Source organism: Meleagris gallopavo, chromosome 5 (genome assembly GCF_000146605.3).
Source record: "Meleagris gallopavo isolate NT-WF06-2002-E0010 breed Aviagen turkey brand Nicholas breeding stock chromosome 5, Turkey_5.1, whole genome shotgun sequence".
Lineage (NCBI taxonomy): Eukaryota > Metazoa > Chordata > Aves > Galliformes > Phasianidae > Meleagris > Meleagris gallopavo.
This window is the reverse complement of record NC_015015.2, coordinates 26080959-26103376: the sequence shown is the minus strand read 5'-3', so window position 1 is coordinate 26103376 and position 22418 is coordinate 26080959. Positions and strand designations below refer to the sequence as shown.

Below are 22418 nucleotides of genomic sequence, written 5' to 3'. Positions count from 1 at the left end.
TGTCAAGAGAACATTTCCTAGGCTCCATTTTGATGACATGAGCTTATCTTCTGACAGATATTCATTTCTTAATTGTTGGTCTTTGTCAATGTACATAAATTTGTACAATGTAAATCCTTTCCGTGGTCTTGCACTTCACCTCTTAGAGGATATTTTGCGTGGATCTACATTTAGCATGGGGTTCCTGCTTTTGTGATAAGGCTGTCCATCCCTCAGTCCTTTTCATTTATTTTTCCTCCTTAATTTTTCTCAATTTTGATAGAGGAACATTATCAAGACTTAGCAAATTTTGTAAAAATAGTTGGCAAGGAAGAGGAGACAAGTCCAAAAGCTCACAGAGAAGCAGTTGGGCAAAAGCTAGTTGGCCTGTCCTGAAGCTTGGCCAAACAGGTTGCATGTACAGACTTGGTAACAGCTGTAGAATTTGATGTTGGAAGAGGGCTGTATGGATATTTGAACTGGGGGAGGGGAACATGAGACACAAACATAATGGACCTGTTGGCCTTGGCAACGGTTGGTAATGTGAATTGCATCTATGGAGAGTAGATGACAGTTTGGTTTCTTTTTCATCCTGCAAGTACTCTTCGTACCAACACGTGTTCTTTCTTTGTCCATCTTTTTTTTTTTTTTTTTTTTTTTCAGTCTACTTCACTCTTCTCTAACACCACTGGCTTCAGGAATTTATTTCTACAACTAATGTGGAAATTGAATTCTATAGCTCCCTTAAACCTGTGGTTTTGTAACTCCTCAGTTATCTTTGATCCATTGTTGTTAGAATCCAGTTTGGGGAGGGAAAAAGAAATTCTACAAAAAATAGCGTAAGAAATTAAAAACAGAGAGAAAGGCATGATGGAAAGCACAATTCAGGGTAATTAATTTGCTTCTACTTAGTCCTAGTCCAGTGGTTTATCCAAACGGCTCCTGCTTCTTTGGCTGGTAAATCTCATCCAGTTATATTTGGCAAGACACTGCTGTAACTTCATCAGTTTCTTTTTTCCTGCCTTCTCAGAGAAGCTTGATGCAAATGGGGATATTCAGAAAGCTTATGCCAGTACCAGAAAACAACTCCAATAGAGTACTAACCAGGGGGATTCTTATTCAGATATGGAGCTGAGAAATCGTATTGGAGATCACTATATGATGATCCAGCTCTTTCTGGTGAGAGTATCAGGGGTAATTAGGATTGATGCTCTCAAACTGGCTCGACTTCTATAAATGCAAAGCGGTTGTTACCACATAATAAACATTTGTTAAATAGTTGGTCTGCAGGGTCACCTCTGGGACCTTGCAAATTATGGAATTCTAAGTTCTTTGCTTGTAGAAACAATTCAGTTTGGAGAAGTATGGAAGTATAGATTGAATCTTCTGTCTGGCAGTCAGAGCCATGGATGTTGGGTACAGATGTGGTTGATAAAGCTGTTAGTGTGTTGATAATTCAGGTATTAATTGGATGGTGGCCCCAACATCTGTCTGTTACTTAAATTTTGCACGTAAGTTTTTTGCAGTTTTAATGGTGCATAGAACTACTTGAATCTCTTGAATATGTGTAGCAAATTCTTTCTCAGTTCCTAAGCCATGGCAAATAATATACTTCAAAAGGTAGATGAGAAAAATGTTTTAATGATACCGTTCTTCTGTTTCATTGGTTTTTCCCTCTTACTACAAATTCCTCATCCGCATAGCTGTGAGTATATAAACTACATTACAACTTAAGAATTTTCTTGTCTCCTGTCACATATAGTGGATATGCAATGATGAAATCATGGTACAGAAGCACTAGAAACTGAACCTGAGAATAAGGATGTACGTTATACATCATAGCAATGCCCTCACAATAATATGATTTCAGTATCATTTTTATTAAGTTATAATCACACGGTAAGGTGGTTTGCTTGTTGAAGCAAGTTCCAGGTTGTTTTTGAATCTTGTCAGATCAGTCAAATAAGAAGTAACTATGCAAAGATGTGCATTTACTGCAGTATATCAAAATACCTGGTTTCACAGCATGAGACGAGTACCTCATTCTTGAAGTTCTTTAGATGATTTAGTATGAGGTTATGGACAAACCAGTGTTTTCTGTCTTCATTTCTAGTGTGTTCTGCTGCTGTATTTAGTAGGGTAAAAAAGGAAAAACAATTTGAAGTAATAGAAGACAAGGTTACGTTTGGAATTAATTGCTCCATCTTGCATCGAATGCATGGTTGTCATGTTTCTATTTTATTTTTGGCTTGATAAATGAATCGGAATAGTTCTGCAGTATGTAGCAAAAAACTCTGATATATTCCTATGTGCATTCTTGAGAAATAGCATGGAAGGAATACTGGTTATTGTGCAGATCATCAGAGCCACTGACTAAAGTTTCCATCACAGCTTCACTAGAAATACCCCAAGGTATTCTTGATTTACTAATACCATGTGCACACTCCCATATGGTAATTGTATTTTTAGGGCTTAGTTATTTTCTTTTCTACTGAGGATTACACTTAGTGCCATCAAGTATTTCATGGATTTATTAATCAGCTTTGGCTCTTGATTTTGAAGAAGAAAGAAATATGTTTTGGCTTTGAGATAATGGGAAGACCATTGAAAAGAGATGTATGTTGAGTGAACTGATATGTTTGTTTTGTTAGGTGGATAATGAACACGTGAATCATTTCACACTAGATTTTGTCAGTAGTTGATTTATTTTCTTCCTATTTATAAATTAAAAGGATTCTAAAGAAGGTTTAGATCTTAAAGAGAAATCCATACTGCTAAGAAGTCTACCTTTATTTTACCTAGTGATTTCATCAGGGAAGCAATGCATAGTATGCTGCATACCACAGTAGTGGTATGGCCAAAAATGTGGTCTATTCTTAACATGAACTCCTTATTCATAAATATATTTTTGTTTGCTTAAAGAATGTGATACATATCTCCCTACTGCTGTGGCACAGCAGTATACACTGTTTGCATTAGGTGTGTACAAAGCGATTATTTTAGGTAATTATTTGACTTAAGACTTATTTTGGCAAGAGAAAAAGTAAAAAACAAAACAAAAAACAACAAAAAACAAAAACAAACAGAAACTCAACAATAACAGCAAAAACTTAATAGAATGCCTGTAATCTTCACTCTATGCTTTTGAAATATAAAATTGTAAATACTTAGAGTCTGATTTTTATTGGAGTTTGACCAGTAAGGCTTTTATTAATGCAAAAGAGTATGGTGAATATGATTTGAAAATGTCAGTCCACTTTTGCTTTGGACTTTTTAACCCATTGATTCCTACGCATTTGTCATGATGATCTGCTCTCAGAAAACGAATTCCTGGTTTTTGGCAGTATGTGGTAGACAAGGTCGCACAAAAGGATTTTTAGGTCACAGTAGCAGTTATGGCTATAACCAGAAAAAAGAAGAAAATCGGCATGTTTTTCTTCCTCTTGCCCAAGTCAAAGCTTTCAAAACCACTTGTAGGAACTCTGCATTTTGTTGTGGTGTTAGCAGTTTTGTGTTCATAACCCTTCTGCTTGAAAATATGGGAGTCTTTGGAAAGAAAAGACTTAACTGACTTCTGAAAGCTTGCAAGAGTTCAAGGGAGTTTTTTCAAGAGTTTCTACTGTATGTGAATTGATTTTAACAGTGGAATATCGTAGTAATATATTGTTTACATGTTTAAATGATACAAGATATGAATGATAATTATTTGCATCTCTAACTAATGCAGAAAAAAGTTACATATTTTTCTTTTTTACTAACCTCTTTTTTTTTTAATCCTCCTCTCTTGTTTCATGCCAGTAAGTCATTATGCACCAGCATTACAAGATATCTGGTACTTCTCTGTATGCCCCAAAGCCTTCCCTCTGCTCATTTTCTCCTCTGCTGATTAACTATTGATCATTAGCTGCAGGAATTATGTGCTAATACTGCCTCTCAGCTGGAAGTTAGGCTGTTGAACTGAAATAATATTTGTTAGGATCAATATCCTAGAAATACAGCACTAACTGCTGTCACTTCTCATCAGTCAGCATCTGTTCAGACTACTGTCTGGATTGTTACACCACTTATATATTACAAGCAACTCAAAAACCAATTTTGTTTTAGTAATTCATCACTCACTAATTCTATGTTTTTCAAATATGTGGGTGTAATTTTTTTTGGCTCGTCTATATAGGGATGATGATAAAATGATGATGTTTGTATGGTGTTTAACATTTTTCAGCTACTGAGTTGATATGTAACTGTTTCCACCAGTAGGAGAGGAAGAAAAAAAAAAGGGAAATCATGGCCTATTCTATTTAGGAACTTAATTTTTTTGTGCCAGATTTGAAAATAGGAGATTAATCTTTCTGGATATACTTATACTGTTTCACTGTTTGAATTGATCAACGGATTTTGAAATGCAGCAGGGAAAAGCAAAACTAATTGCAAAATCCAAACCTGTAGTTAACTTGCTTTTCAGAGGCTTTTGTTTACTGTCTTGCACAGTAGGTGTTTAGACAATATCATACCCATTTATATGCCTGGATGGTAAATGTTTGTGTGTGTGCTTTAATAGTGCTTTGCTGAGAGATGGAGTATATTGCTGCAGTCCCTCTTATGAAATACTCTTATCTTCCTGAAAAAAAAACCTCTTTGAGTCTGGAGTGGATTGACACTAGGAGTGTGAATAGTTTTTGAAGGGCTCAAATGTAACCAAGCTCAGTAAAACCTAATTCTCATAGGAATAATAACTGTGACATTTAGTCCGTGAACTGGAAAATGTTAGTGACGTGGAGGTTTTTCCTTGAAGTCAAATAAAATAGTTAGAAGTGTAGGGTAATGCAATGGCTCTGTAAGAATAGGTATTATGATGCCAATTCTAGAACAGTGTGGTTTGAAAAATGGCAATATCAGTAATGTTCTTTGCATCTTGTTCATATGGTTTGTTTGCAGTAGGTCTACTCTCGAAGTGTTCTTATTGTTACTGAAACAAGACTGTAATATAGTAACAGTGCACAGCTTGTAACATTTGGGTTATGCAGATTTATCTCTTTGAGATAGGTACTGTTAACTTGGTGTATAACAATTTTCAACTAGAAATCGAAGCTTTCATTTCTGTTTTTAAAAGGAAGCTTTCTATTAATCTCACTTGCAGGTGTGATGAATGAATGAGAGGATGAGGTAAAAAAGCTGTTGTGCTTTTTTGTCTTCCTCTGGCATGTCTTTTTTGTTCTTTGTTTATTTTCTTATTATTCAGATCCTCTTAGGCAAAGTAATCTTGTACCTTTCTACTCTTCTGTTTGGCTTTCATCTTATTGTTATCTTACAGGGCTTTGTCAGAAGGTCTTCTGTTGGGGAGCAGCAGGCAGAGGCCATTCACAATAGCTGATGCTGCCTCATTGAGTATAGTTTCTGTGGACTTCGTGTATAATAAATGAAGAGAGATTCCAAGTCTCTTTTAGTGGGGAATTCAGAGGTTATCCAAGATAGGTGTTCATTTTTTAAATAGGGGAAAGATAGGTGAGGTCTCCAGTGAAAGAGCTTTTTATTAGACTGCTGTTGTGATAAGGAGAGAGAGCAATAGATATATTCTTCTTACCGTGATTGCATACATCTGCAAATTGCAAAATAAGTAAGTAAAAAAAATAAAATCCCTATTTTAGTGATTTTATGAACAGCCTTGCCAGTAGGTGACATCTGAGCAATAGTCTTAAATGAGTGTTTTGAAATCAGATTAGTTCTGAAATTGAATTAGTTTCCAGAAGCTGCAGTAGTCTGTACTTCCCTAAGCCTGCTCTTGGCATCTTTTCCTAATACGATTGTTTTCTTCCTTTTTTCTTTTTTTTTCTTCCTAACGAGTCCCTTCATTGGGGTAGTATGTTTAATTTGTAAGACAGTTAGCAATAGCCAAGTTTGTAATTCAAACTTAAGGGTTTTGCCTACTGCTTTTTATCTGAGGTAGCAATATGAATAGCATGTACTCTTTCAGCTGTTTTCTCGTGATAACACTCCACGGTTTAATAAATCTTAGGTAAGAGCGTAACAAAGCAGTTCTGAATCAGCCAACTGATGTCTTTCTGTGTGGAATAGGAAAGATGAAAACAACATATATGTGCATCTTACATACCACTTGTGTGTTTTCCTAGTGTGTAGAAGTCTGAGTGAAGAACTTTAGCAGCTTCCTGAACTATTTATGCAAGAATTTCTTTAATAGGAGAAAAATTGGAAGAAAATACAGACATTTTCATTGTAAGCTTTTTTGTTTCTAAATACTTGTATGATCCTAGAAATCTGTGCTTGCTAGACAGTTTTAAAACTCTTTATTTTGAGCCATCTCACCATTCAGAAATCAATTTTTTGCCTCATTGAATTTGGTAAAGGACGACTGGATGGTTAGGGTGAAAAACAAAGCATTAAAAACAACAACAACAAAAAAAAATGAAACAACAGAGCAAAATAATGTATTTTTTTTTATAGATATTACAGCTTTTTTCTGCGTGTGACCTTCTCCAAATAGATGCATCTGCTCTAATCACATCGCTGTGTTCATGGTAGGCTTGAGGATTAAAGGAGGTTTAGTGGAGGGCTGCAACCCAAAGTGAACTGACAGAACCTGATTCCCAATCCTCTCCCCTGCCTCCCCCCAGTACATACGTGCCTGTAAGTCAGCTTAGTTACACTGGCATTTTTCTGTAGAATTCTGGAGACTTAAATTTCTGTAGGTATTGAAAAAAGGATTTCCTTCACTGACAGAATAAATCATGTTTTAAGAGCTCTGATTTCCCCGTCTGCTTGGTTTTTGTGCTTTGGAAATCTTCCTTTTCACCAGGCCTATGGCAATGCAGAAGTAAATTTGGTCTCATGCCATAGAAGGCGTTTTCATGTTTCAAATTAGATTCAAAGGCTGTAGCTTGATGCTCTGTCACTTTACTAATGGAGCAGCAGTAACAGGAAGGAGTTTTTACACGTATGCAAAAACAGAAATGCAGAACTCTGCTGGTATTCTTATCTCCAAGATCTGTTGAAGCACTGATTTGTGTGTGGTGTTCAACGTTTGGCTGTATTCCAAACCCTCACACGGAGCATGTTCTGCCAATGGGTGCTTGTCAAAATAGGCTGCTGTTGCCTTAACCTAGGGAAAATTTTGCTTTTTGGTGAATTCGTAAAAGTGCTAACGTTACTTGAGTTACTCAAGTCAGCTACTAAAATGGTTATGATAGACAAGCATTTTTCTTAAAGGCTGTCACCAGGGAAGAACTGCCTTAGAATTCTGTTCCCCTGCAAATGTGCTCATTTCAACAGTAGTGGTAGCACGGTGCAAAGCTTCCTTGATGTAAGTAAGGATTTATAAAATCATTTCCTCTTTATAGAGTGAAATCAAGACCTGGTAGACTTTGAAATGTAATGAGTAGATCATAGAAGGTGGTGAGGGGCCTGGAACATATCCCATACCTGAGAGGGCTGAGAAGAAAAGGCTGAGAGGGGATCTTATCGATGCTTACTGGTATTTAATGAGTGGGGGTCAAAAGTGCTCTTTTCAGTGGTGTACAGTGACAAGACAAGGGGTAATGGGCACAAATTGGAGACCAGGAAATTCCACATGAGCATGAGGAAAAAAAAAAGTTTACTATAAGGGTTCAGAGCATGGGAGCAGGCTGTCCAGAGAGACCGTGGAGTCTCCACTGGAGTCATTCAGAACTCTCCTGGACTCCTTCCTGTGCGACCTCCTGAACGGGACCTGCTTTAGCAGGGGATTGGACTGGGGGATCTCCAGAGGTCCCTTCCAGCTCCTACAGTTTTTTTTTGTGATTATCATACAATAGCCATCCTGATATAAATCATACTAAGAAATTACTTGTGATGCTACACAATTGCTGACATTATCAAGTAGTTTTCAGATACTGGTTTGCATAACAGGTAATGTGACACCGATAAAATTCCAGTTTGATGGTGATACAAGAATATATAAATACCTGATATAGGCATGGGCGCTTAAGAAAATGGAGCCCTGTGAATTGATAAGGACATATTTTGCTTCCAAGTCCTTCAGATAGAGAACAGAGCCGTCTCCAGCTGGTGCAGAGGAGATGCACTTAGCCTTCAGGATCATCTTTCCTTGGAGGTTCTGTGGAGAGCTGTGGGTTGCAGTACAGCTGTAGCCAGTGCAGGGATTGGAGCCTTTTACGAAGCCGCACAGTGCTGGTGGAAATGCCCTCGTCATGTGCTCATCTCAGGGGCAGAATCTGGTTCAAGAATTCTGCTTTCATTTTTCAGAAGGATTTAAGAAACATTCCTACTGAACTGTTATCAGCATGATTTTATATAATGAACCATAATCAGAAATAGTATGCAAGACTGATTAAGGCTGTTTATGCAGTGAAACTGGAATACACCCACACATGTACTTTCTGTAGGTAATTTGCTTTTCAAGGTTTAGTGTTGGAGTCTGAATGATTTCAAATCTGTTTTCATTTTATAAAATGTTTTGCATCATGTAAACCAGGAGCAGATGTAGATATTTCCCCATACTGACCATAGCTGTAAAAATAAAACTACATAACACAAAAAATCTTTTGCATGGTATTTGCAAAGTTTTTAATGTGAAAGTACTCAAGTTGATGTGCTGGACTGCGTTCGGGATTCAGTTAGAAAGTAGGGAGTATTCTTCCCAAGATTATAAGCAATTTACAGGAAAGACAAAAGCTTCTAAACAAAAATTTCACTTGAGCTAGAAGGGTGATTGGTAGAAGAAACAGTGTAGTGAAAGCTGAGATGCATCTGCATGGACAGGTGGGCTGGTCAGACAGACATGAACTTGCTTGCACTTCGAGATAAATAGCAACTGCCAACTGTCCACCTAAATTCTGCCTTTTATGTTTAAAGATGTCTGGGTGAAGTGCCAGTACTGCTGGCATATGTGCACTTGTAATAGACTGATTCTTATTTAAATTGCAGAGTGTGTTTTTTTAGGTGTCACTGCCACCTTGCTTGCTCTTTTCAGTTTGTAGGCTGCTTTGCCAGCATGGCTGTCTGGATTCGTGACTAGAATTGTTTATGCTGCTTTTCCTGGTATTACGCTTTGCTTTAGGTAGCTTTAGACAAAGGCTTTTGCACAAACTCTCACAATCACAAGTTTTTAGCAATTCATGCTTATGTCCACCTAGATATTGTTTTCCCTTTGTAGTTACAAGGGATTAACTGTGTACCTGTTGTAGGTGATTCATATAGGTATTACAGAAAATTAAGTGCTGCCTATTTGGATGTTTTCAATAGTTCTAACATGCTACATAATACAAAGTACAGGAAAGGGTCTTGTATTTTTGTGGAAACAAGTTAAAGGCTGGCATCTGCCTGTTGGTCATTATAGAGATATCTGTGCAAGAGAGTATTTCTGGTTAATGAAAGACCCTTTCTGGATTTTCCTTATAGGAAGACTTCTTAATCTATTTAAGTCTTCTGAAATCCAGCCTGAATGTCCGCTCCTAGTGCAGTGCTCACAAGAAATGAATCAACCAGAAATTTTTTATCTAACTATTACTTTCTAAGCCATCAGTGTTTCAGTCATGCATCATGGAGATTTCTGCTGAGTAACTGCATATTTTGAAAGGGTTTTTATTCCCTCTTTCAGCTTTTATTCCCCTTTCTTAGGACAAATTTTTTTGCTGTAAATACTTGATACACCTTATCTTGTGCTCTGGGGATGTTCACAGATGCAAAAGGAGAGTGCAGTTAGCACAGTGCAATGCTTGTACTCTGTTCCCAGGTAGTTTTTTAGAGGTACTGACTGATTTATCCATCTTTCATTTTTGCATTTTACATTGAAAGTTTCATACAGCCCTCTCAGTTTTTAAGTTTAATTACCAGATCCCTCATGTTCAGAAATTCATTTTGGTTGTTTACAGTTCACCATCCATATTTTTCTAATAGATTTGCATACCCTCAAATTCTGTGTATGTTTGCTTAAAATAATGTTTGTTTTTGATTGCGGTTTTAAAGAATGTTGGAAGCATCCACAAGAAAATCAACTAGAAAATCAGCATAGTGCTGCGTGGAGGTTGAGCTGTTTATTCCTCTATAACCAAAAGATACTATTTTGCAAAATAAATACGTGATTCATGAGGTTCTCAAGGAACGAAAAGCTCTTTACTGTTTCTGAGGAAAGATCCATATGCTGAATTATCCCCAGGGATCTTTAACGTCATGCTTGTTTATGTTACATAAGAATTAGAAGCCTCGTGCTTTTTCGGGATTTATGGTTCCTCATAAGTTCAGATGTGTACAGCATGTGTGTCAAATTTTAGCCTAAGATGATTTTCCTTTTTGGTCTGTGAGATGATCCCCTTGATTAACTCTAAATGGAACCCAACATAGCAAATAAGTAAAACGTATTCCTCTAACAAAGATCCCAGACTTGTTGCTTTAGAAGCTGCTTTTGTATTGGAGGAATAAGAGGGGATAACACGGGCGCCAGGAAGTGACTCTGAATTGCTCACTGCGACATCTTTGTGAACAGTGTAATCGTCCACAGAAGAATGTTATTTCCTGAGTTTATAGTTTTTTTTTTTTTTTGTATCTGTGTGGCAAGTAGGCTTCAGCAAACATAAATGTGGTTTCAGAAAGAAATCCTGTTCACTTTGCTTCTTTGGGGTGGAGTATATCAGAAAAATATGTACCAAAAAATAGTACAGTAATCCAGCAGCAGCAGTAAAGTACTTGGTGGTGTTGGTGACTATGATTTAGAGTCCTTTTCAAATTAAGTTCACTTAGCAGCCTGTGTTCCTATGAAAAGATGAGGAGACAGCTTGTAAAAAAGGATTGTGTGTTGTTTCAATAAGTGAATGCAAGCAGATGAAGCTGAAGTTAAATTCTAAGGGAAGTATGAGAAGAACAGTAAAGAGCTGCTGGAAACTATACTTTTACATAAAATGTTTCCTTTTTTCCTTTTTATCTTTGAAGATTAGTATCTAAATAAGAACATGAGGAATAATCTTTCTGAAACCTACTTTATTATTAAGGATTTTTTTCTATTTTCTACGCTTTTTAGAAATTCATCACTCTGATACACTGATTCTTTTGAGGGCTTGTAAGTATGGTAATATCCATCTCATCGTTGAAAAATAAAATGGCGTTATATATAAACAATAAAATGAGTTTTATTACATTTTTTGTTTCATTTTTTAAAAAAAGGATTTCATGTGGAAGGCTGTGGAAGTTTCAGCTGTGGAAGTTTTCAGCATTTTGAACTTTCCAGTTGTCCACAATGATTTAAAAAAAAAAAAAAATTCTTTCTGAAACACTTAAATTTTTTGCTTACAAGTCTGCTTGTAAACTCTTCAGGGTTTTAATTTACTAATTTTCTTTGTGTTGAAGGCTTGACTGTATGCAGTAACCATTTGAATCATTGAAGTTCTGCTTGCAGAATTGTTCGGGGTTGCATGCTTCCGTATCTGTTCTAACATGTGAATTGCTAAAAAGGTCTGTCTGCTGTTTTCTGTAATCCTTGTACAGAAAACAGTGTAGAGTACAATCGGACTCCTCAGCATCTTTTTTTTTTTGGTTTTTTTTGGGGGGGGGGGCTCACATAAATCAGTTTTCCAGTAAAGGAATTCTGCATTTACTTGATTATGTGAGTGATGCTGGTACCAAAATGGAAAGTGTGTTGCAGAAGGAACCACCATGTGCTGTTTTCTCTCCCTTCTCCTTTCTTTCTCTATCAAAAGGACATTTTAAAGGGTGTGCTTCAGCAACAGTTACTTGTACATATATTTTGATATTTTCTTGATTAATCGTCACAAACTCAGTATGAAAATAGAGGGTGTAATTCTGGCTTGAGGTATTCTAGTGGTTACTGAGCAAAAGGAGCTGAAATGTAAGAATTGCAGTTTCCTGCCTTGCCATGCCAGTCTCAATGTGGTAGCTTTTTGTACATCTCACTTACCATCCTGTTCAGTCATGAGCACTTTACCACTGGCTGAGAGTGAACATGATTAATGTGAGTGACTTCGTCATCTCTTGCAGAGGGCCAGGCTGGCTCTGGACTGACCACTGGGTTATAAACGTGGCCCAAAACCTGAGCTAGCAAATGCTGCTGAGTGCTACAGCATTTTTAGCTCAGCCTCCAGCTGTTTCACAGTGTGGCAGAGCAAGCAGAAGGCATCCTGCAAGTCTGCAAAAACTGACAGTGGGGCGTATTTAGTAACTTCAAATGAACTACTGTTACCTCTTAAAATCGACGTAACCTTTCGTAGCTCATATATGTTAGTTCCAACTACTCAGCGGAGAATGGGGCTAAGAATAAAGCAGTGTTGAGCTCAGCAGATCAATTCAGGTGATCCTTCTGCATATAGCAACAGATGGCACTCGATCTCCTGAGACTAGAGGTTTTCCTCCTAACGTCAAGGAACAATGAAACACTCAGGAAAAGAAGGCAGAAGTGCAGATCTGCTTATGTGTAGATCAGTGGCAAATCTTTCAGATAACATAAATGTGAGGCTAGCAGGGTTACCTTGTTTTGGAGGGGAATGAAAATTTAGGGGGATCTGTCTTTCATTCTGTGCGAATCTGAACAATTGTCAAAAGTTCAGTTAACCCCAAATCAGCAACTCCTCCAGTGTAACAAAAATAAAGCTGATAAGCTAATAAAATACCAAACACTGTTCTTCAAATAACTTTACAACTGATAAAATCTTCTGAAACACAAGCATTTTAGCTTTCCTTCAGTTATAATGATGAAGGTAGTCATGGAAGAAAAGAATCAAGTTAATTATAGGCAACCACATAATGCCAAGTGTTTCTTAAGATTAAATTGAATTTTTCTCTTGAGAAATTCATTTTATGAGACTAGATGTTATTTTGTACATATAATAACTTAATCAGCTGATAAATTAATATTTTCCTCCTAGGATTTGATCTGAGATACAATTCAAGCAAGAGTGGGTGACACAGATAGAGAAGGCTTTCACATATAAAGCACTTTTTGATCTCATTTATTTTTCTGATTTCAGAGAAGCTGCTAGTTTCAAGCTTTTATGGCTATGCCAGTTCTTTTCCCAGTGAAAGTTAACAGGAGTTACCACAAGTAACTTGTCTGTGTTATACAGAGTTTGCCAGGCTGGCTAAATTTCAGTATAGTCTGTGAAATGAAGATGATTTCATTTACATTTTTAAAAGCTACTTGCTGCAAGATGCTATTCTGGGCTCCTCATCCTACAGTTTTCAGTATTTTAGAATATCTCTGAAAGTGCTGCATTTACCATCATCGTATTTTACTGTTTTGATATTTGGGGATGAGGGAAAGAATAGGTTGAGAGACTTTTCTAGAATTTGAAAAGTGATGCCCTCATCCCAAATTTTTAAATTATAAAGTGACACATCTTAGTGAAGGCTGACGGGGAAATATGAAGCCTTTCCTTTGGAAAATTATGAATCATAAATAATTGAGTGCCTGCAGATCAATCTGTGTCACTGCCAGAGGATTAGCATCATTAGCATCTGTGATTTGACAATCCTAAATCCACAGTAACCATGAAATCTCTTCAAGTGAGTCCTGCTTGTGGGTAAAGTTGCTGTTTCCTTTGTAAGGGAAAAGAGCATGATCCCACTTAAACTAAATCTAGGGAATGGTGGTAGAAGGTCTCTGAATTGATGCATCAGGCTTAATCTCTGTTTTTCTGTTCTCTTAAAAAGTACATTTTGGATTATCTTACTCTGCTGCCTGAATCCACAATAGAGACTGATTAGGGTACCATATTTTGTGTTTGTGGTTTGACCATTATGAGCTAATTTAAACCAGGCATTTTTTAATCAAGTGCTTATATCTGCTTCTTTTTATTCAAAGGTCTCTGAATGAAATCTTACTTGTTGGGTCATCCTCATTTTCCTGGTGACTAAATAGAAGCGTGAGGAATAGCAAATCAAGATCTCTTATATGCCTTTTAAAAATGATGTAGGATGGAAAATCTCTCTTGGAATCCATCTCCAAACTCTTTAATTTTGATCAAAACAGGCTGTTGTACAGCTAGAACCCCAGTTTTTGAGGAGAGAGCAAATTAATGAAAGAGGTAGAAACAGAAAGGGAAACAATAAAAACAGCTTTCTTTGTAAATTATTGTGACTTGAAAATAGATGCAAAATATTCTGTTTCTCCTAAAATGTACTGACTGTATTTTGTCCTAACGATTTGAGAGACCTGTTTGAGACCTGTTTTGAACAGATCCCAGCCCTGCTTTGTTACAAACAGATAGTTGGTTTTCCAAGTTTATGACCTCTTTATGACTTTTAAATTGCAGTTATCAGAACTAAATTTTAGTGTGCCTCTTTTTGGAGCTTTTTCATGTGGTTTTTATTTGTCTTCTAAATATGTAGCTGCTTATCTGCGTGTTTTGTTGGCTCCCTCAATAAGTTCAGATGAATTGGAGAGGCCATCCTTTTCCTGTAACTAATTGCAGTAGACAGTGTGTTTTGAGGTCTATTAAAACCTGTGTCTGTTCAGCAGTTCTGCAACTAAATATTTAACTTCCTACGGAGTTTCCAGCGCATAATACCATCTAGTTGTTGGTAACTTGTGGTCATTTGAATAAAGCTTAATTTGCACTTTGTTGCTATCCGATTTTGCTAGTAATTAATATGAGAAAACAATGGAGTACAGATTGCAGTTATTATTTTCCATTAAATTTATTACACAGTGTAACTAGAATCTAAACTTGCTGAGTTTTTAGGATTATCACGCATGATGGTCTTGCTTTATTTTGCTTGGAGCTAGTCAGGTCATGCTGTTAGGTCTCAAACAAGACACCAGGAACAAGAAACTCCAGTGAAACAACAACAGAAAGGTAGTTACAGTCTCAAAAAAAACTTAGTTTAGGTGATGTAATTAATATCAACACAGACATAGACAAGACATTCAATTCTTCAGAGTGTGCCATTAACTATGTCCTTAATCATTTCTTATGCCACCTGTATTCCAGCTGCTACAGCAGATGAAGTAGGACAGTTGCAAAAAAATGAGGAAAACGGAACTGCGGGTCTCCAGAGTAAGGCATCTTCAATGCTGACTCAGAAACAGAGAAAGTGCTTTGTTTGGAAAATGTGCAGTCCGGTTGTGTAACTAATGAATGTAACATATATGCAGCAGGTCAAGAATAAGTTCTGCAGAATTCTGCAGATTTTTTTTTTAAATGTATATAGTATGTATTTCTGTATGTAGATTACATTATACACATGTCTTAATAATTTAGAACAGTTGTCCCTGTGCGGTTGGGTGGGTGGAATGGACTTGAACAGAAACTAGAAGCGTTTTCAATGTTAATATGGTTAACACCAAGCTTGGGAATTTATAGAGCTATGCATGAACTTCTGCCCTTGAGTTAATGAGAAACTTGTACAAGTGGGTTATCAGTTTCTGTGACCAGCACTTGTTGGGGGGGAGAGCAAACATATTTTGCTTCATAGGTATTGATGATAGAAGAGGAGTGGTGAGGACAGAAAGTTTGTATTTAGTTACAGGCTGTGGAGAGGAGTGTTTGGAAGTAGACAGCTGTTCCTTGTTTGGAACACTACCATCAGTTTAATCCTTTGCTCTTCCTTGTAGCTCATCTTCCTCCTCTTCCGAGTTTTCAGTTTAGTTTTCTTCCATTATCCCTATAAAACAAGTCTATATAGAACTTTTCAAAGGGCTGTACAGTGCGTAGAATTTATTGCATAGATATTTTGCTACCGCATAGGCAGAATTCTCAGTTATGTACAAGTGCACAATATTTTTTCCTTTGTTCCTCTAACCTATAGATGAAATTTCACCAGCTTCGTTGCTTCTCAAAGTGAACTGTTTGAAAATTATGATGTTTAAAATTTGTATGGTTTCAAATTCAGTAATTTTGCAACAGCTACATAAGTAGAAAGTCTTTCTAAAGTTATTCTAATTATTTAGATGGAAAAAAAGCCCCATTATTTCGTAGTTCTTGCAGCAGAACCAGGAGAGTAACTGCTTGTGTGCATTGCAGTTAGCTTGCATTTTGAGTATTCCTTTTATGTGCAGTTTTATATAAATAGCAGCTATTATTTCAAAACAATGTAGTTTATGGCTAGTGAAGTTAAAACATGCTGTTTTAGAAGAAGAAAGTGCCCTGGCTTGATATTTTCATTACTGTGGAGCAAAGTACTGTATAGTTTTGAGTAGAGACTGCAGGAAGCACTAGTTTCCCTGGGAGCATCAGAAAGCCTTGATTTGTAGACAATACTGTACTGTCAGCGTGCTGCTGGTTCAGCAGCATCTCTGCATACATGATTGGCAAATATTTAAAAGGCCACATTTTGTGTAATTGGTTCAGCCTTTGAAAATTATTAACTTCTTTGTGTTAAAGGATGTGCACAGCAATGCAGGATTTTATCGTGACAATCTCATGCTTTTGTCTTCCACCAGCAAGGGCATATTTGTGGTTGGTTTTTTTAGCTCCTCAAAGGATGGTATAATGCTTTGTAATCACTTTGGTACTGATGAGGTATGGGAAAACATTTAAGTTTCATAGCTTTGTAAAGCTGGATTATACAGGATCTGTGGCAGATGGTATTTTGTTATCTGGGGAAATAATGGAAGCTTTTCATATCAAGTTATTCAAAACTATGTGTTTCTATTGAGCTTTAGTTTTTATATACATTGTGAAATCTGGGTGGGGGAATACGTGCTTTATGGACTACCCAGTTAATTTGCAAATAAGGCTGTCTTAAAACAGAATAAATGTTATTCTCTCTATTGTTGCTTTCTAATCTGTCTGCTAATTAGCTTCCTTCCTTTTTTGTTAGAGTATGATGATTATTTATATTAATGAAAAAATTGAATAGGCGTTGTTAATACCTCATTGCAACCAAGGATGTGTGACTTGCAAATGGTAATTATTTTGTTTATAAACCTTATAAAAAATTTTGGATTCCCGATCTGGCTCACTTAGATTCTACAGGAAATGGATGTTGCACGTGTCCTTCAGCTGTGGAAATAAGCTTTCTATTTGTGCTTTGTATAACTCTTTACCACTGCATAACACAACTCTGCATTTTTGAGATGGTCAATGAGATTCAAAAGCATCTATGTTAGAAATATTAACTTTGTGTAACAATTATTCTGATAGCTACGGTTATGAGAAAAGTTGCATATAAAACGAATAATGCTTTTATATCCTTTTTTCTCTGTTCTAGGATTAAAGGAAGCATAAACAACTGGATTACTGCTCTGATGTTTAGGAGCACAAGTGATGTTAAAACAACTTGAATGTATTGGAACATGGCTACTTCTTAAGATGCAAAAGTTAAAAGAAGTTGCTTCTTCTCAAAACCTACTGAATATTTGCATTTTCTAGACGTTTTGCATTTAATTGTATCCTTAAATGTCCACGGTTAAGATCTCATGCAACCATTTTATGTTTTGGAGACTATTCTCCAGAAGAGAACTGTGCATTTAAAAAGCCGAAATGACTGTATTTCCTTTTGGAACTTACTGAGGTTGAACATACTGAGAGATCATGACCAGCTTGAAGCGGTCCCAGACCGAAAGGGCTGTTGCCACTGGGGTGTCAGTTGGAACAGATGGCACCACAAAAGTCCACTCGGATGACTTTTACATGAGGCGCTTTAGGTCACAGAATGGCAGCTTAGGATCCGCAGTCATGGCTCCAGTTGGACCTCCTCGCAATGAAAGTTCCCATCATGTTACCTCTACTCCTGGAGTCCCCAAAATGGGGGTCAGGGCAAGAATTGCTGATTGGCCGCCTAGGAAGGAGAACATCAAGGAAACAAGCAGGTCTAGTCAAGATATTGAAACTGCCAGTTGTCTTGACAGCATGTCTTCTAAAAGCAGTCCTGGGAGTCAAGGAAGCTCTGTTAACCTGAATGCTAGTGATTCTGTCATGTTAAAGAGTATCCAGAACACACTTAAAAGCAAGACCAGACAATCTGAGAATCTAGACTCTAGGTTTCTTACACCTGATGGCTATCCCAGTTCCCCCAGGAAAGCTCTTCGCAGAATAAGACAGCGTAGCAACAGCGACATTACCATAAGTGAGCTTGATGTGGATAGTTTTGATGAATGTATTTCACCCACGTTTAAATCTGGACCATCTCTGCATAGAGAATATGGCAGCACATCTTCAATAGATAAGCAGGGAACTTCAGGGGAAAGTTTTTTTGACTTACTAAAGGGCTATAAAGATGAAAAGTCTGATCAGAGAAGCCCAGGCACAACTAAGCTCAGTGAACTTCTGATTGCCAGTGGAAGCAAGGGTTCAGGCTTCTCTCTAGATGTGATTGATGGACCTATTACTCAAAGGGAAAACCTGAGGCTCTTTAAGGAAAGAGAGAAGCCACTCAAGAGACGCTCAAAATCAGAAACAGGAGATTCATCCATTTTTCGCAAGCTGCGTAATGCCAAAGGTGAAGGGGAGCTTGGGAAATCTTCAGATCTTGAAGATAACAGGTCAGAAGATAGTGTCAAGCCTTGGACTTGTCCAAAGTGTTTTGCTCATTATGATGTACAGAGTATTTTATTTGATTTAAATGAAGCAGCGATCAACAGGCATAATGTTATTAAAAGAAGGAACACAACAACAGGAGCATCTGCTGCTGCTGTAGCGTCACTTGTCTCTGGACCCTTATCCCATTCTGCAAGTTTCAATTCTCCAATGGGCAGCACTGAAGATCTGAATTCAAAAGGAAGTCTCAACATGGATCAGGGGGATGATAAAAGCAACGAACTTGTGATGAGCTGTCCTTATTTTCGTAATGAGATTGGTGGGGAAGGGGAGAGGAAGATAAGCCTTTCCAAATCTAATTCGGGATCCTTCAGTGGATGTGAAAGTGCCTCCTTTGAGTCAACTCTGAGTTCTCATTGTACAAATGCTGGAGTGGCAGTTCTAGAAGTTCCCAAGGAGAATTTGATTTTACATCTAGACAGAGTGAAAAGATACATTGTTGAACATGTAGACCTTGGTGCATATTATTATCGAAAATTTTTCTATCAGAAAGGTATGTAGATTTTGTTTATTCTGGTGCTAATGGCTATGTTCAATCTGATGTTAATGATAATGTTGTGTTAACCAACATATGAAGTTAGGCTGACGTGTAAGAGTAATACTTGCATGAAGTGTACATATATATATATTATTTTTATATATGTATATATATAAAATCACTACTTAAACATTTTACCAGTTTGCTTCTTCGATCAGAACTTGCTTTGTCTAATGGAATTTATGTCTGAAAATACAGAATATGATTATTTTGTTGTGTGATTCTGTTGAAACCAAGAAATATAATTTCCATTGGATGTATGAAGGAGAAAATAAATCAGAACAAAACTTCCATTCCATAGAGATGAGCAAAACCCAAACATGATCCAGATACCTCCTCACCAAAATGATTCTGGCACTGAGATGCAGATCATATTCTGTTCTGTTGTTGAAAAAAAAAAAAGAAAAAAGAAAAAAAATTGCAGACTAAGATCCCTTGAATTTAAAAAATAAAAAAAACAAGTTCTGTCTGCAGGACTGTGCCTTGCTATTGTCTCTCATGATAGACAGAGTTGGCTTAATGAGTGACCTGACAAATGCTTGTTCCTTGGATACTGGTGTCCAGGATTGGGTTTTATTTGCTTAATGAAGGCAGCTCTAAAGAGCTTGTTTCCTGCAGATTAAAGCAACAGGAATGCCTAGTTAAAATAAGTGGATGGTCATTCCAGAGAAACTTCAGCTCATTAACTGTGGATTATAGCTAATGATCTCATCTCCCATTTTTCCCTTGCCTCTTAGTGTATGTCCATCTCCTGTCTCTTCTTTCCTGCATTGTCCCTTGGCTGGGTGGCTGTTGTCACATCTCTTCCATCTGCAATGTTTTAGGATTGAGAGACAGACATTGCTAAATGTTTTTTGAGAGTGCTGGTCCGTATCATTTGGAGAGAAAAGAGTGCTGAAAAATACTGATTACTTGTAAGCCAGATGCATGGTACAGGATGAAGTATGTTTGGAGGGAAGAGTCTGTACTTAGAGAGCTTTATCTGCAGTTCCCTTCATATGTGCTCCCTCTGACAGAAACTGATTCCTCACTACTCTGGTCAGAGTTTTGCAGTCAGCAGCAAGCAGCGCAGCTTTGTGTTGTAACTGACCTGATGAGCAGTGTTTCAGTGCTAAAAATAAGGCTTTATTCTTGCCCCTTTCTCATACCAGTCCTCTTGTTTTCTCAAAATGTGATAGGACAGTTCAGTCTACATACCAAGCAGAAATCTTGCCATTACAATGAATTCTTCTATGTATTGTTCAGGTTTTTGGGCTTTTTTTTGCATTTCTGGTGAGTCAAATCAGGTTTTCTTGCAATCAGAAATGCCAAAAGCCAGTGCCACGTGAGCAGGGAGAGCAAATGGTATGACAGGAAGAAGGTATAAACAGGGTCACAGCACTGAGGCCATTTCCAAAGGGAAGGTATATCCTCATGCTAGTCTCTTGGCAGTCACCATTATATTTCCATTTATTTCTAGTAGTTATTAACATGAATTAGATAAACTCAACATAATCTAGTCCTAAGGCTAGTTGTGAGAGGTGACTAGGTACCAGGTAATAGTGTCAATGATTGTATATGTTGGGGCTGAGTGGAGAGGAAGAGCTGTGATTTCTTACTTTATTAATTTTATGGCTTAAAGAAATTAATAAAAAATGGCTTTTACCTGAATTTTAAAATGACTGTGCTTGTGTTTGTTTATAGAATATGAGCCAGGGAAATTTTTCTTGTCAATGATTTTGTTGTGTTGGCTTCTGTAAAAAGACATCCTTCAGATATGTTGTGGGATATGCCAAAGCCCCACAGTTGTAAAAATACAAAAAACATTTTTCCCACTGTCCTTCCCTCAGAGGCATGATTTCGATAGAACTTCAAGTAGGTCATGTGGAACAAAAAATCAAGTGAAATCAATTGAAATTGACAGTTTTCTGTAATGTGAAACAAGTGATGATGCAGAAATGTCTTTATGTGAAGAGAAGGTTGCATTTCTATTATGAATATCACTGATAGTGAAGAAAGGTGGCTTGGGTAGTCAAGGCGGCAGGCCCATTTAATCTTTGTGTTTTTAAACAAGTAAAAAGGTTACTGAATGAAAGTAGTTTCTTAGGCACAGTCCATTTTAATTTCAAGGTAATTTGGTGAGATGCTCATGGTGACTTGGCTGGAATCTATAATTATGTGGAAGGAATAGATTATTCATTACAGGTGTTGTTACTTGGATGATGCAAAAGAGACTCTAGTGTAATTTTTGGACCCTTTTAGTAGGTATTAACAACAACTTGCCTTTGTTTCTCTGGCATTTTCTGTTGTGTAAGTAAAGGTACATGTATATTGTGGAGTGTTTTTAATCCACCAAGCCAAATTAGGGTGGAGGTAGCAAAGCTTGCTCAGATTTTGGAAGCTGCAGACTGTACTGAAGGAAAATTTGTCTCAGGTGAAAAGTTGGTCTTGTATTCTCTGTGATCACTCTTGCCTCTGCAGCAGACTGTTTGAAGAGTTATAAACATCCTGGGGTGAAAAAATATAGGATGCTAATAAGATGTCTTCGATTTTTAAACAACAGAAATTCTCTGTAGCATCTATAGGGCTTTTATCAATGGAGTGATATAAAGATTTCATTAGGCTTATGTATATGCTTTCACTTATTCCTGATTTCCTCACTTGCTACTAATTCAGTCGCTCAAGACCTATGACAATAGTTACAGTTTTCTATCCTACAGGATAGAAAAAGAATTTTGAATGTTAATTACCTCTGTGCAGGCTCTTGAGGACTTATAGAGGAATTCGGTAGAAAGCACACTTGGTTTCTTTTGGGTCTTTTATGCTCTGAAATCTTTAAATGGAAAGCACTGACAAAAGGCAGGATGATAGTATAGAGACCTCAGGGATGAACAGCCCAGCCCTTCTTTGTGAAAATAAAGGTGTAATTCTCGGGCACGCATGGCTTCACAAAGAGAGAGAACCTACTTGAAAAGTGTGGAATCTGTTGGAGGAAAGTATAACAAGAATCGGCATGGATAATTAAAAGAAAATTTTTTTTTGAATGCACTCAGATTTTTAAGATAGTGATTTATGCTTTGGAAAAAATACTGCCATTCACTTGGGAAGGAGTGTGTTTTGCTATCTATTTTTAGTATATTTGCAGATGCAATTCTTGATGGTGATATTCAAATATTTTGCACTTTATCCCTGCAGAACAGCTCATATCAGAATGCTGTTGAAGTGATAATTAATTTTGGTTCTTTTATGAACAGCTAATCTGTATATGATGGTGGACAGACAGTATGGTTAGATCTCCTTTCTTGTTATCATTCCAGGGAATTTCACATTTCTTCTTTCAAGTGTTGAAATTTCAGATAGCTCTGAATTTCCATTTTTGTGTGTATATAAATTCATTCATATACGCAGACATGCAGCATATGGAA

General features: G+C 37.0%; 1 protein-coding gene across 3 annotated transcripts in view; it reads left to right on the top strand.

Annotated features, from left to right (window-relative positions):
* SIPA1L1 (signal induced proliferation associated 1 like 1) overlaps nucleotides 1-22418 on the top strand; it is a 152899-nt gene that overhangs the window by 66957 nt on the left and 63524 nt on the right. For all 3 annotated transcript variants that reach the window (XM_019615609.2, XM_010711501.3, XM_010711500.3), the window contains one exon: nucleotides 17149-18969. In XM_019615609.2, coding sequence (XP_019471154.1) covers nucleotides 17472-18969 — 1498 coding nt within the window. In that variant the 5' untranslated portion in view covers nucleotides 17149-17471. The remainder of the gene's footprint in view (nucleotides 1-17148; nucleotides 18970-22418) is intronic.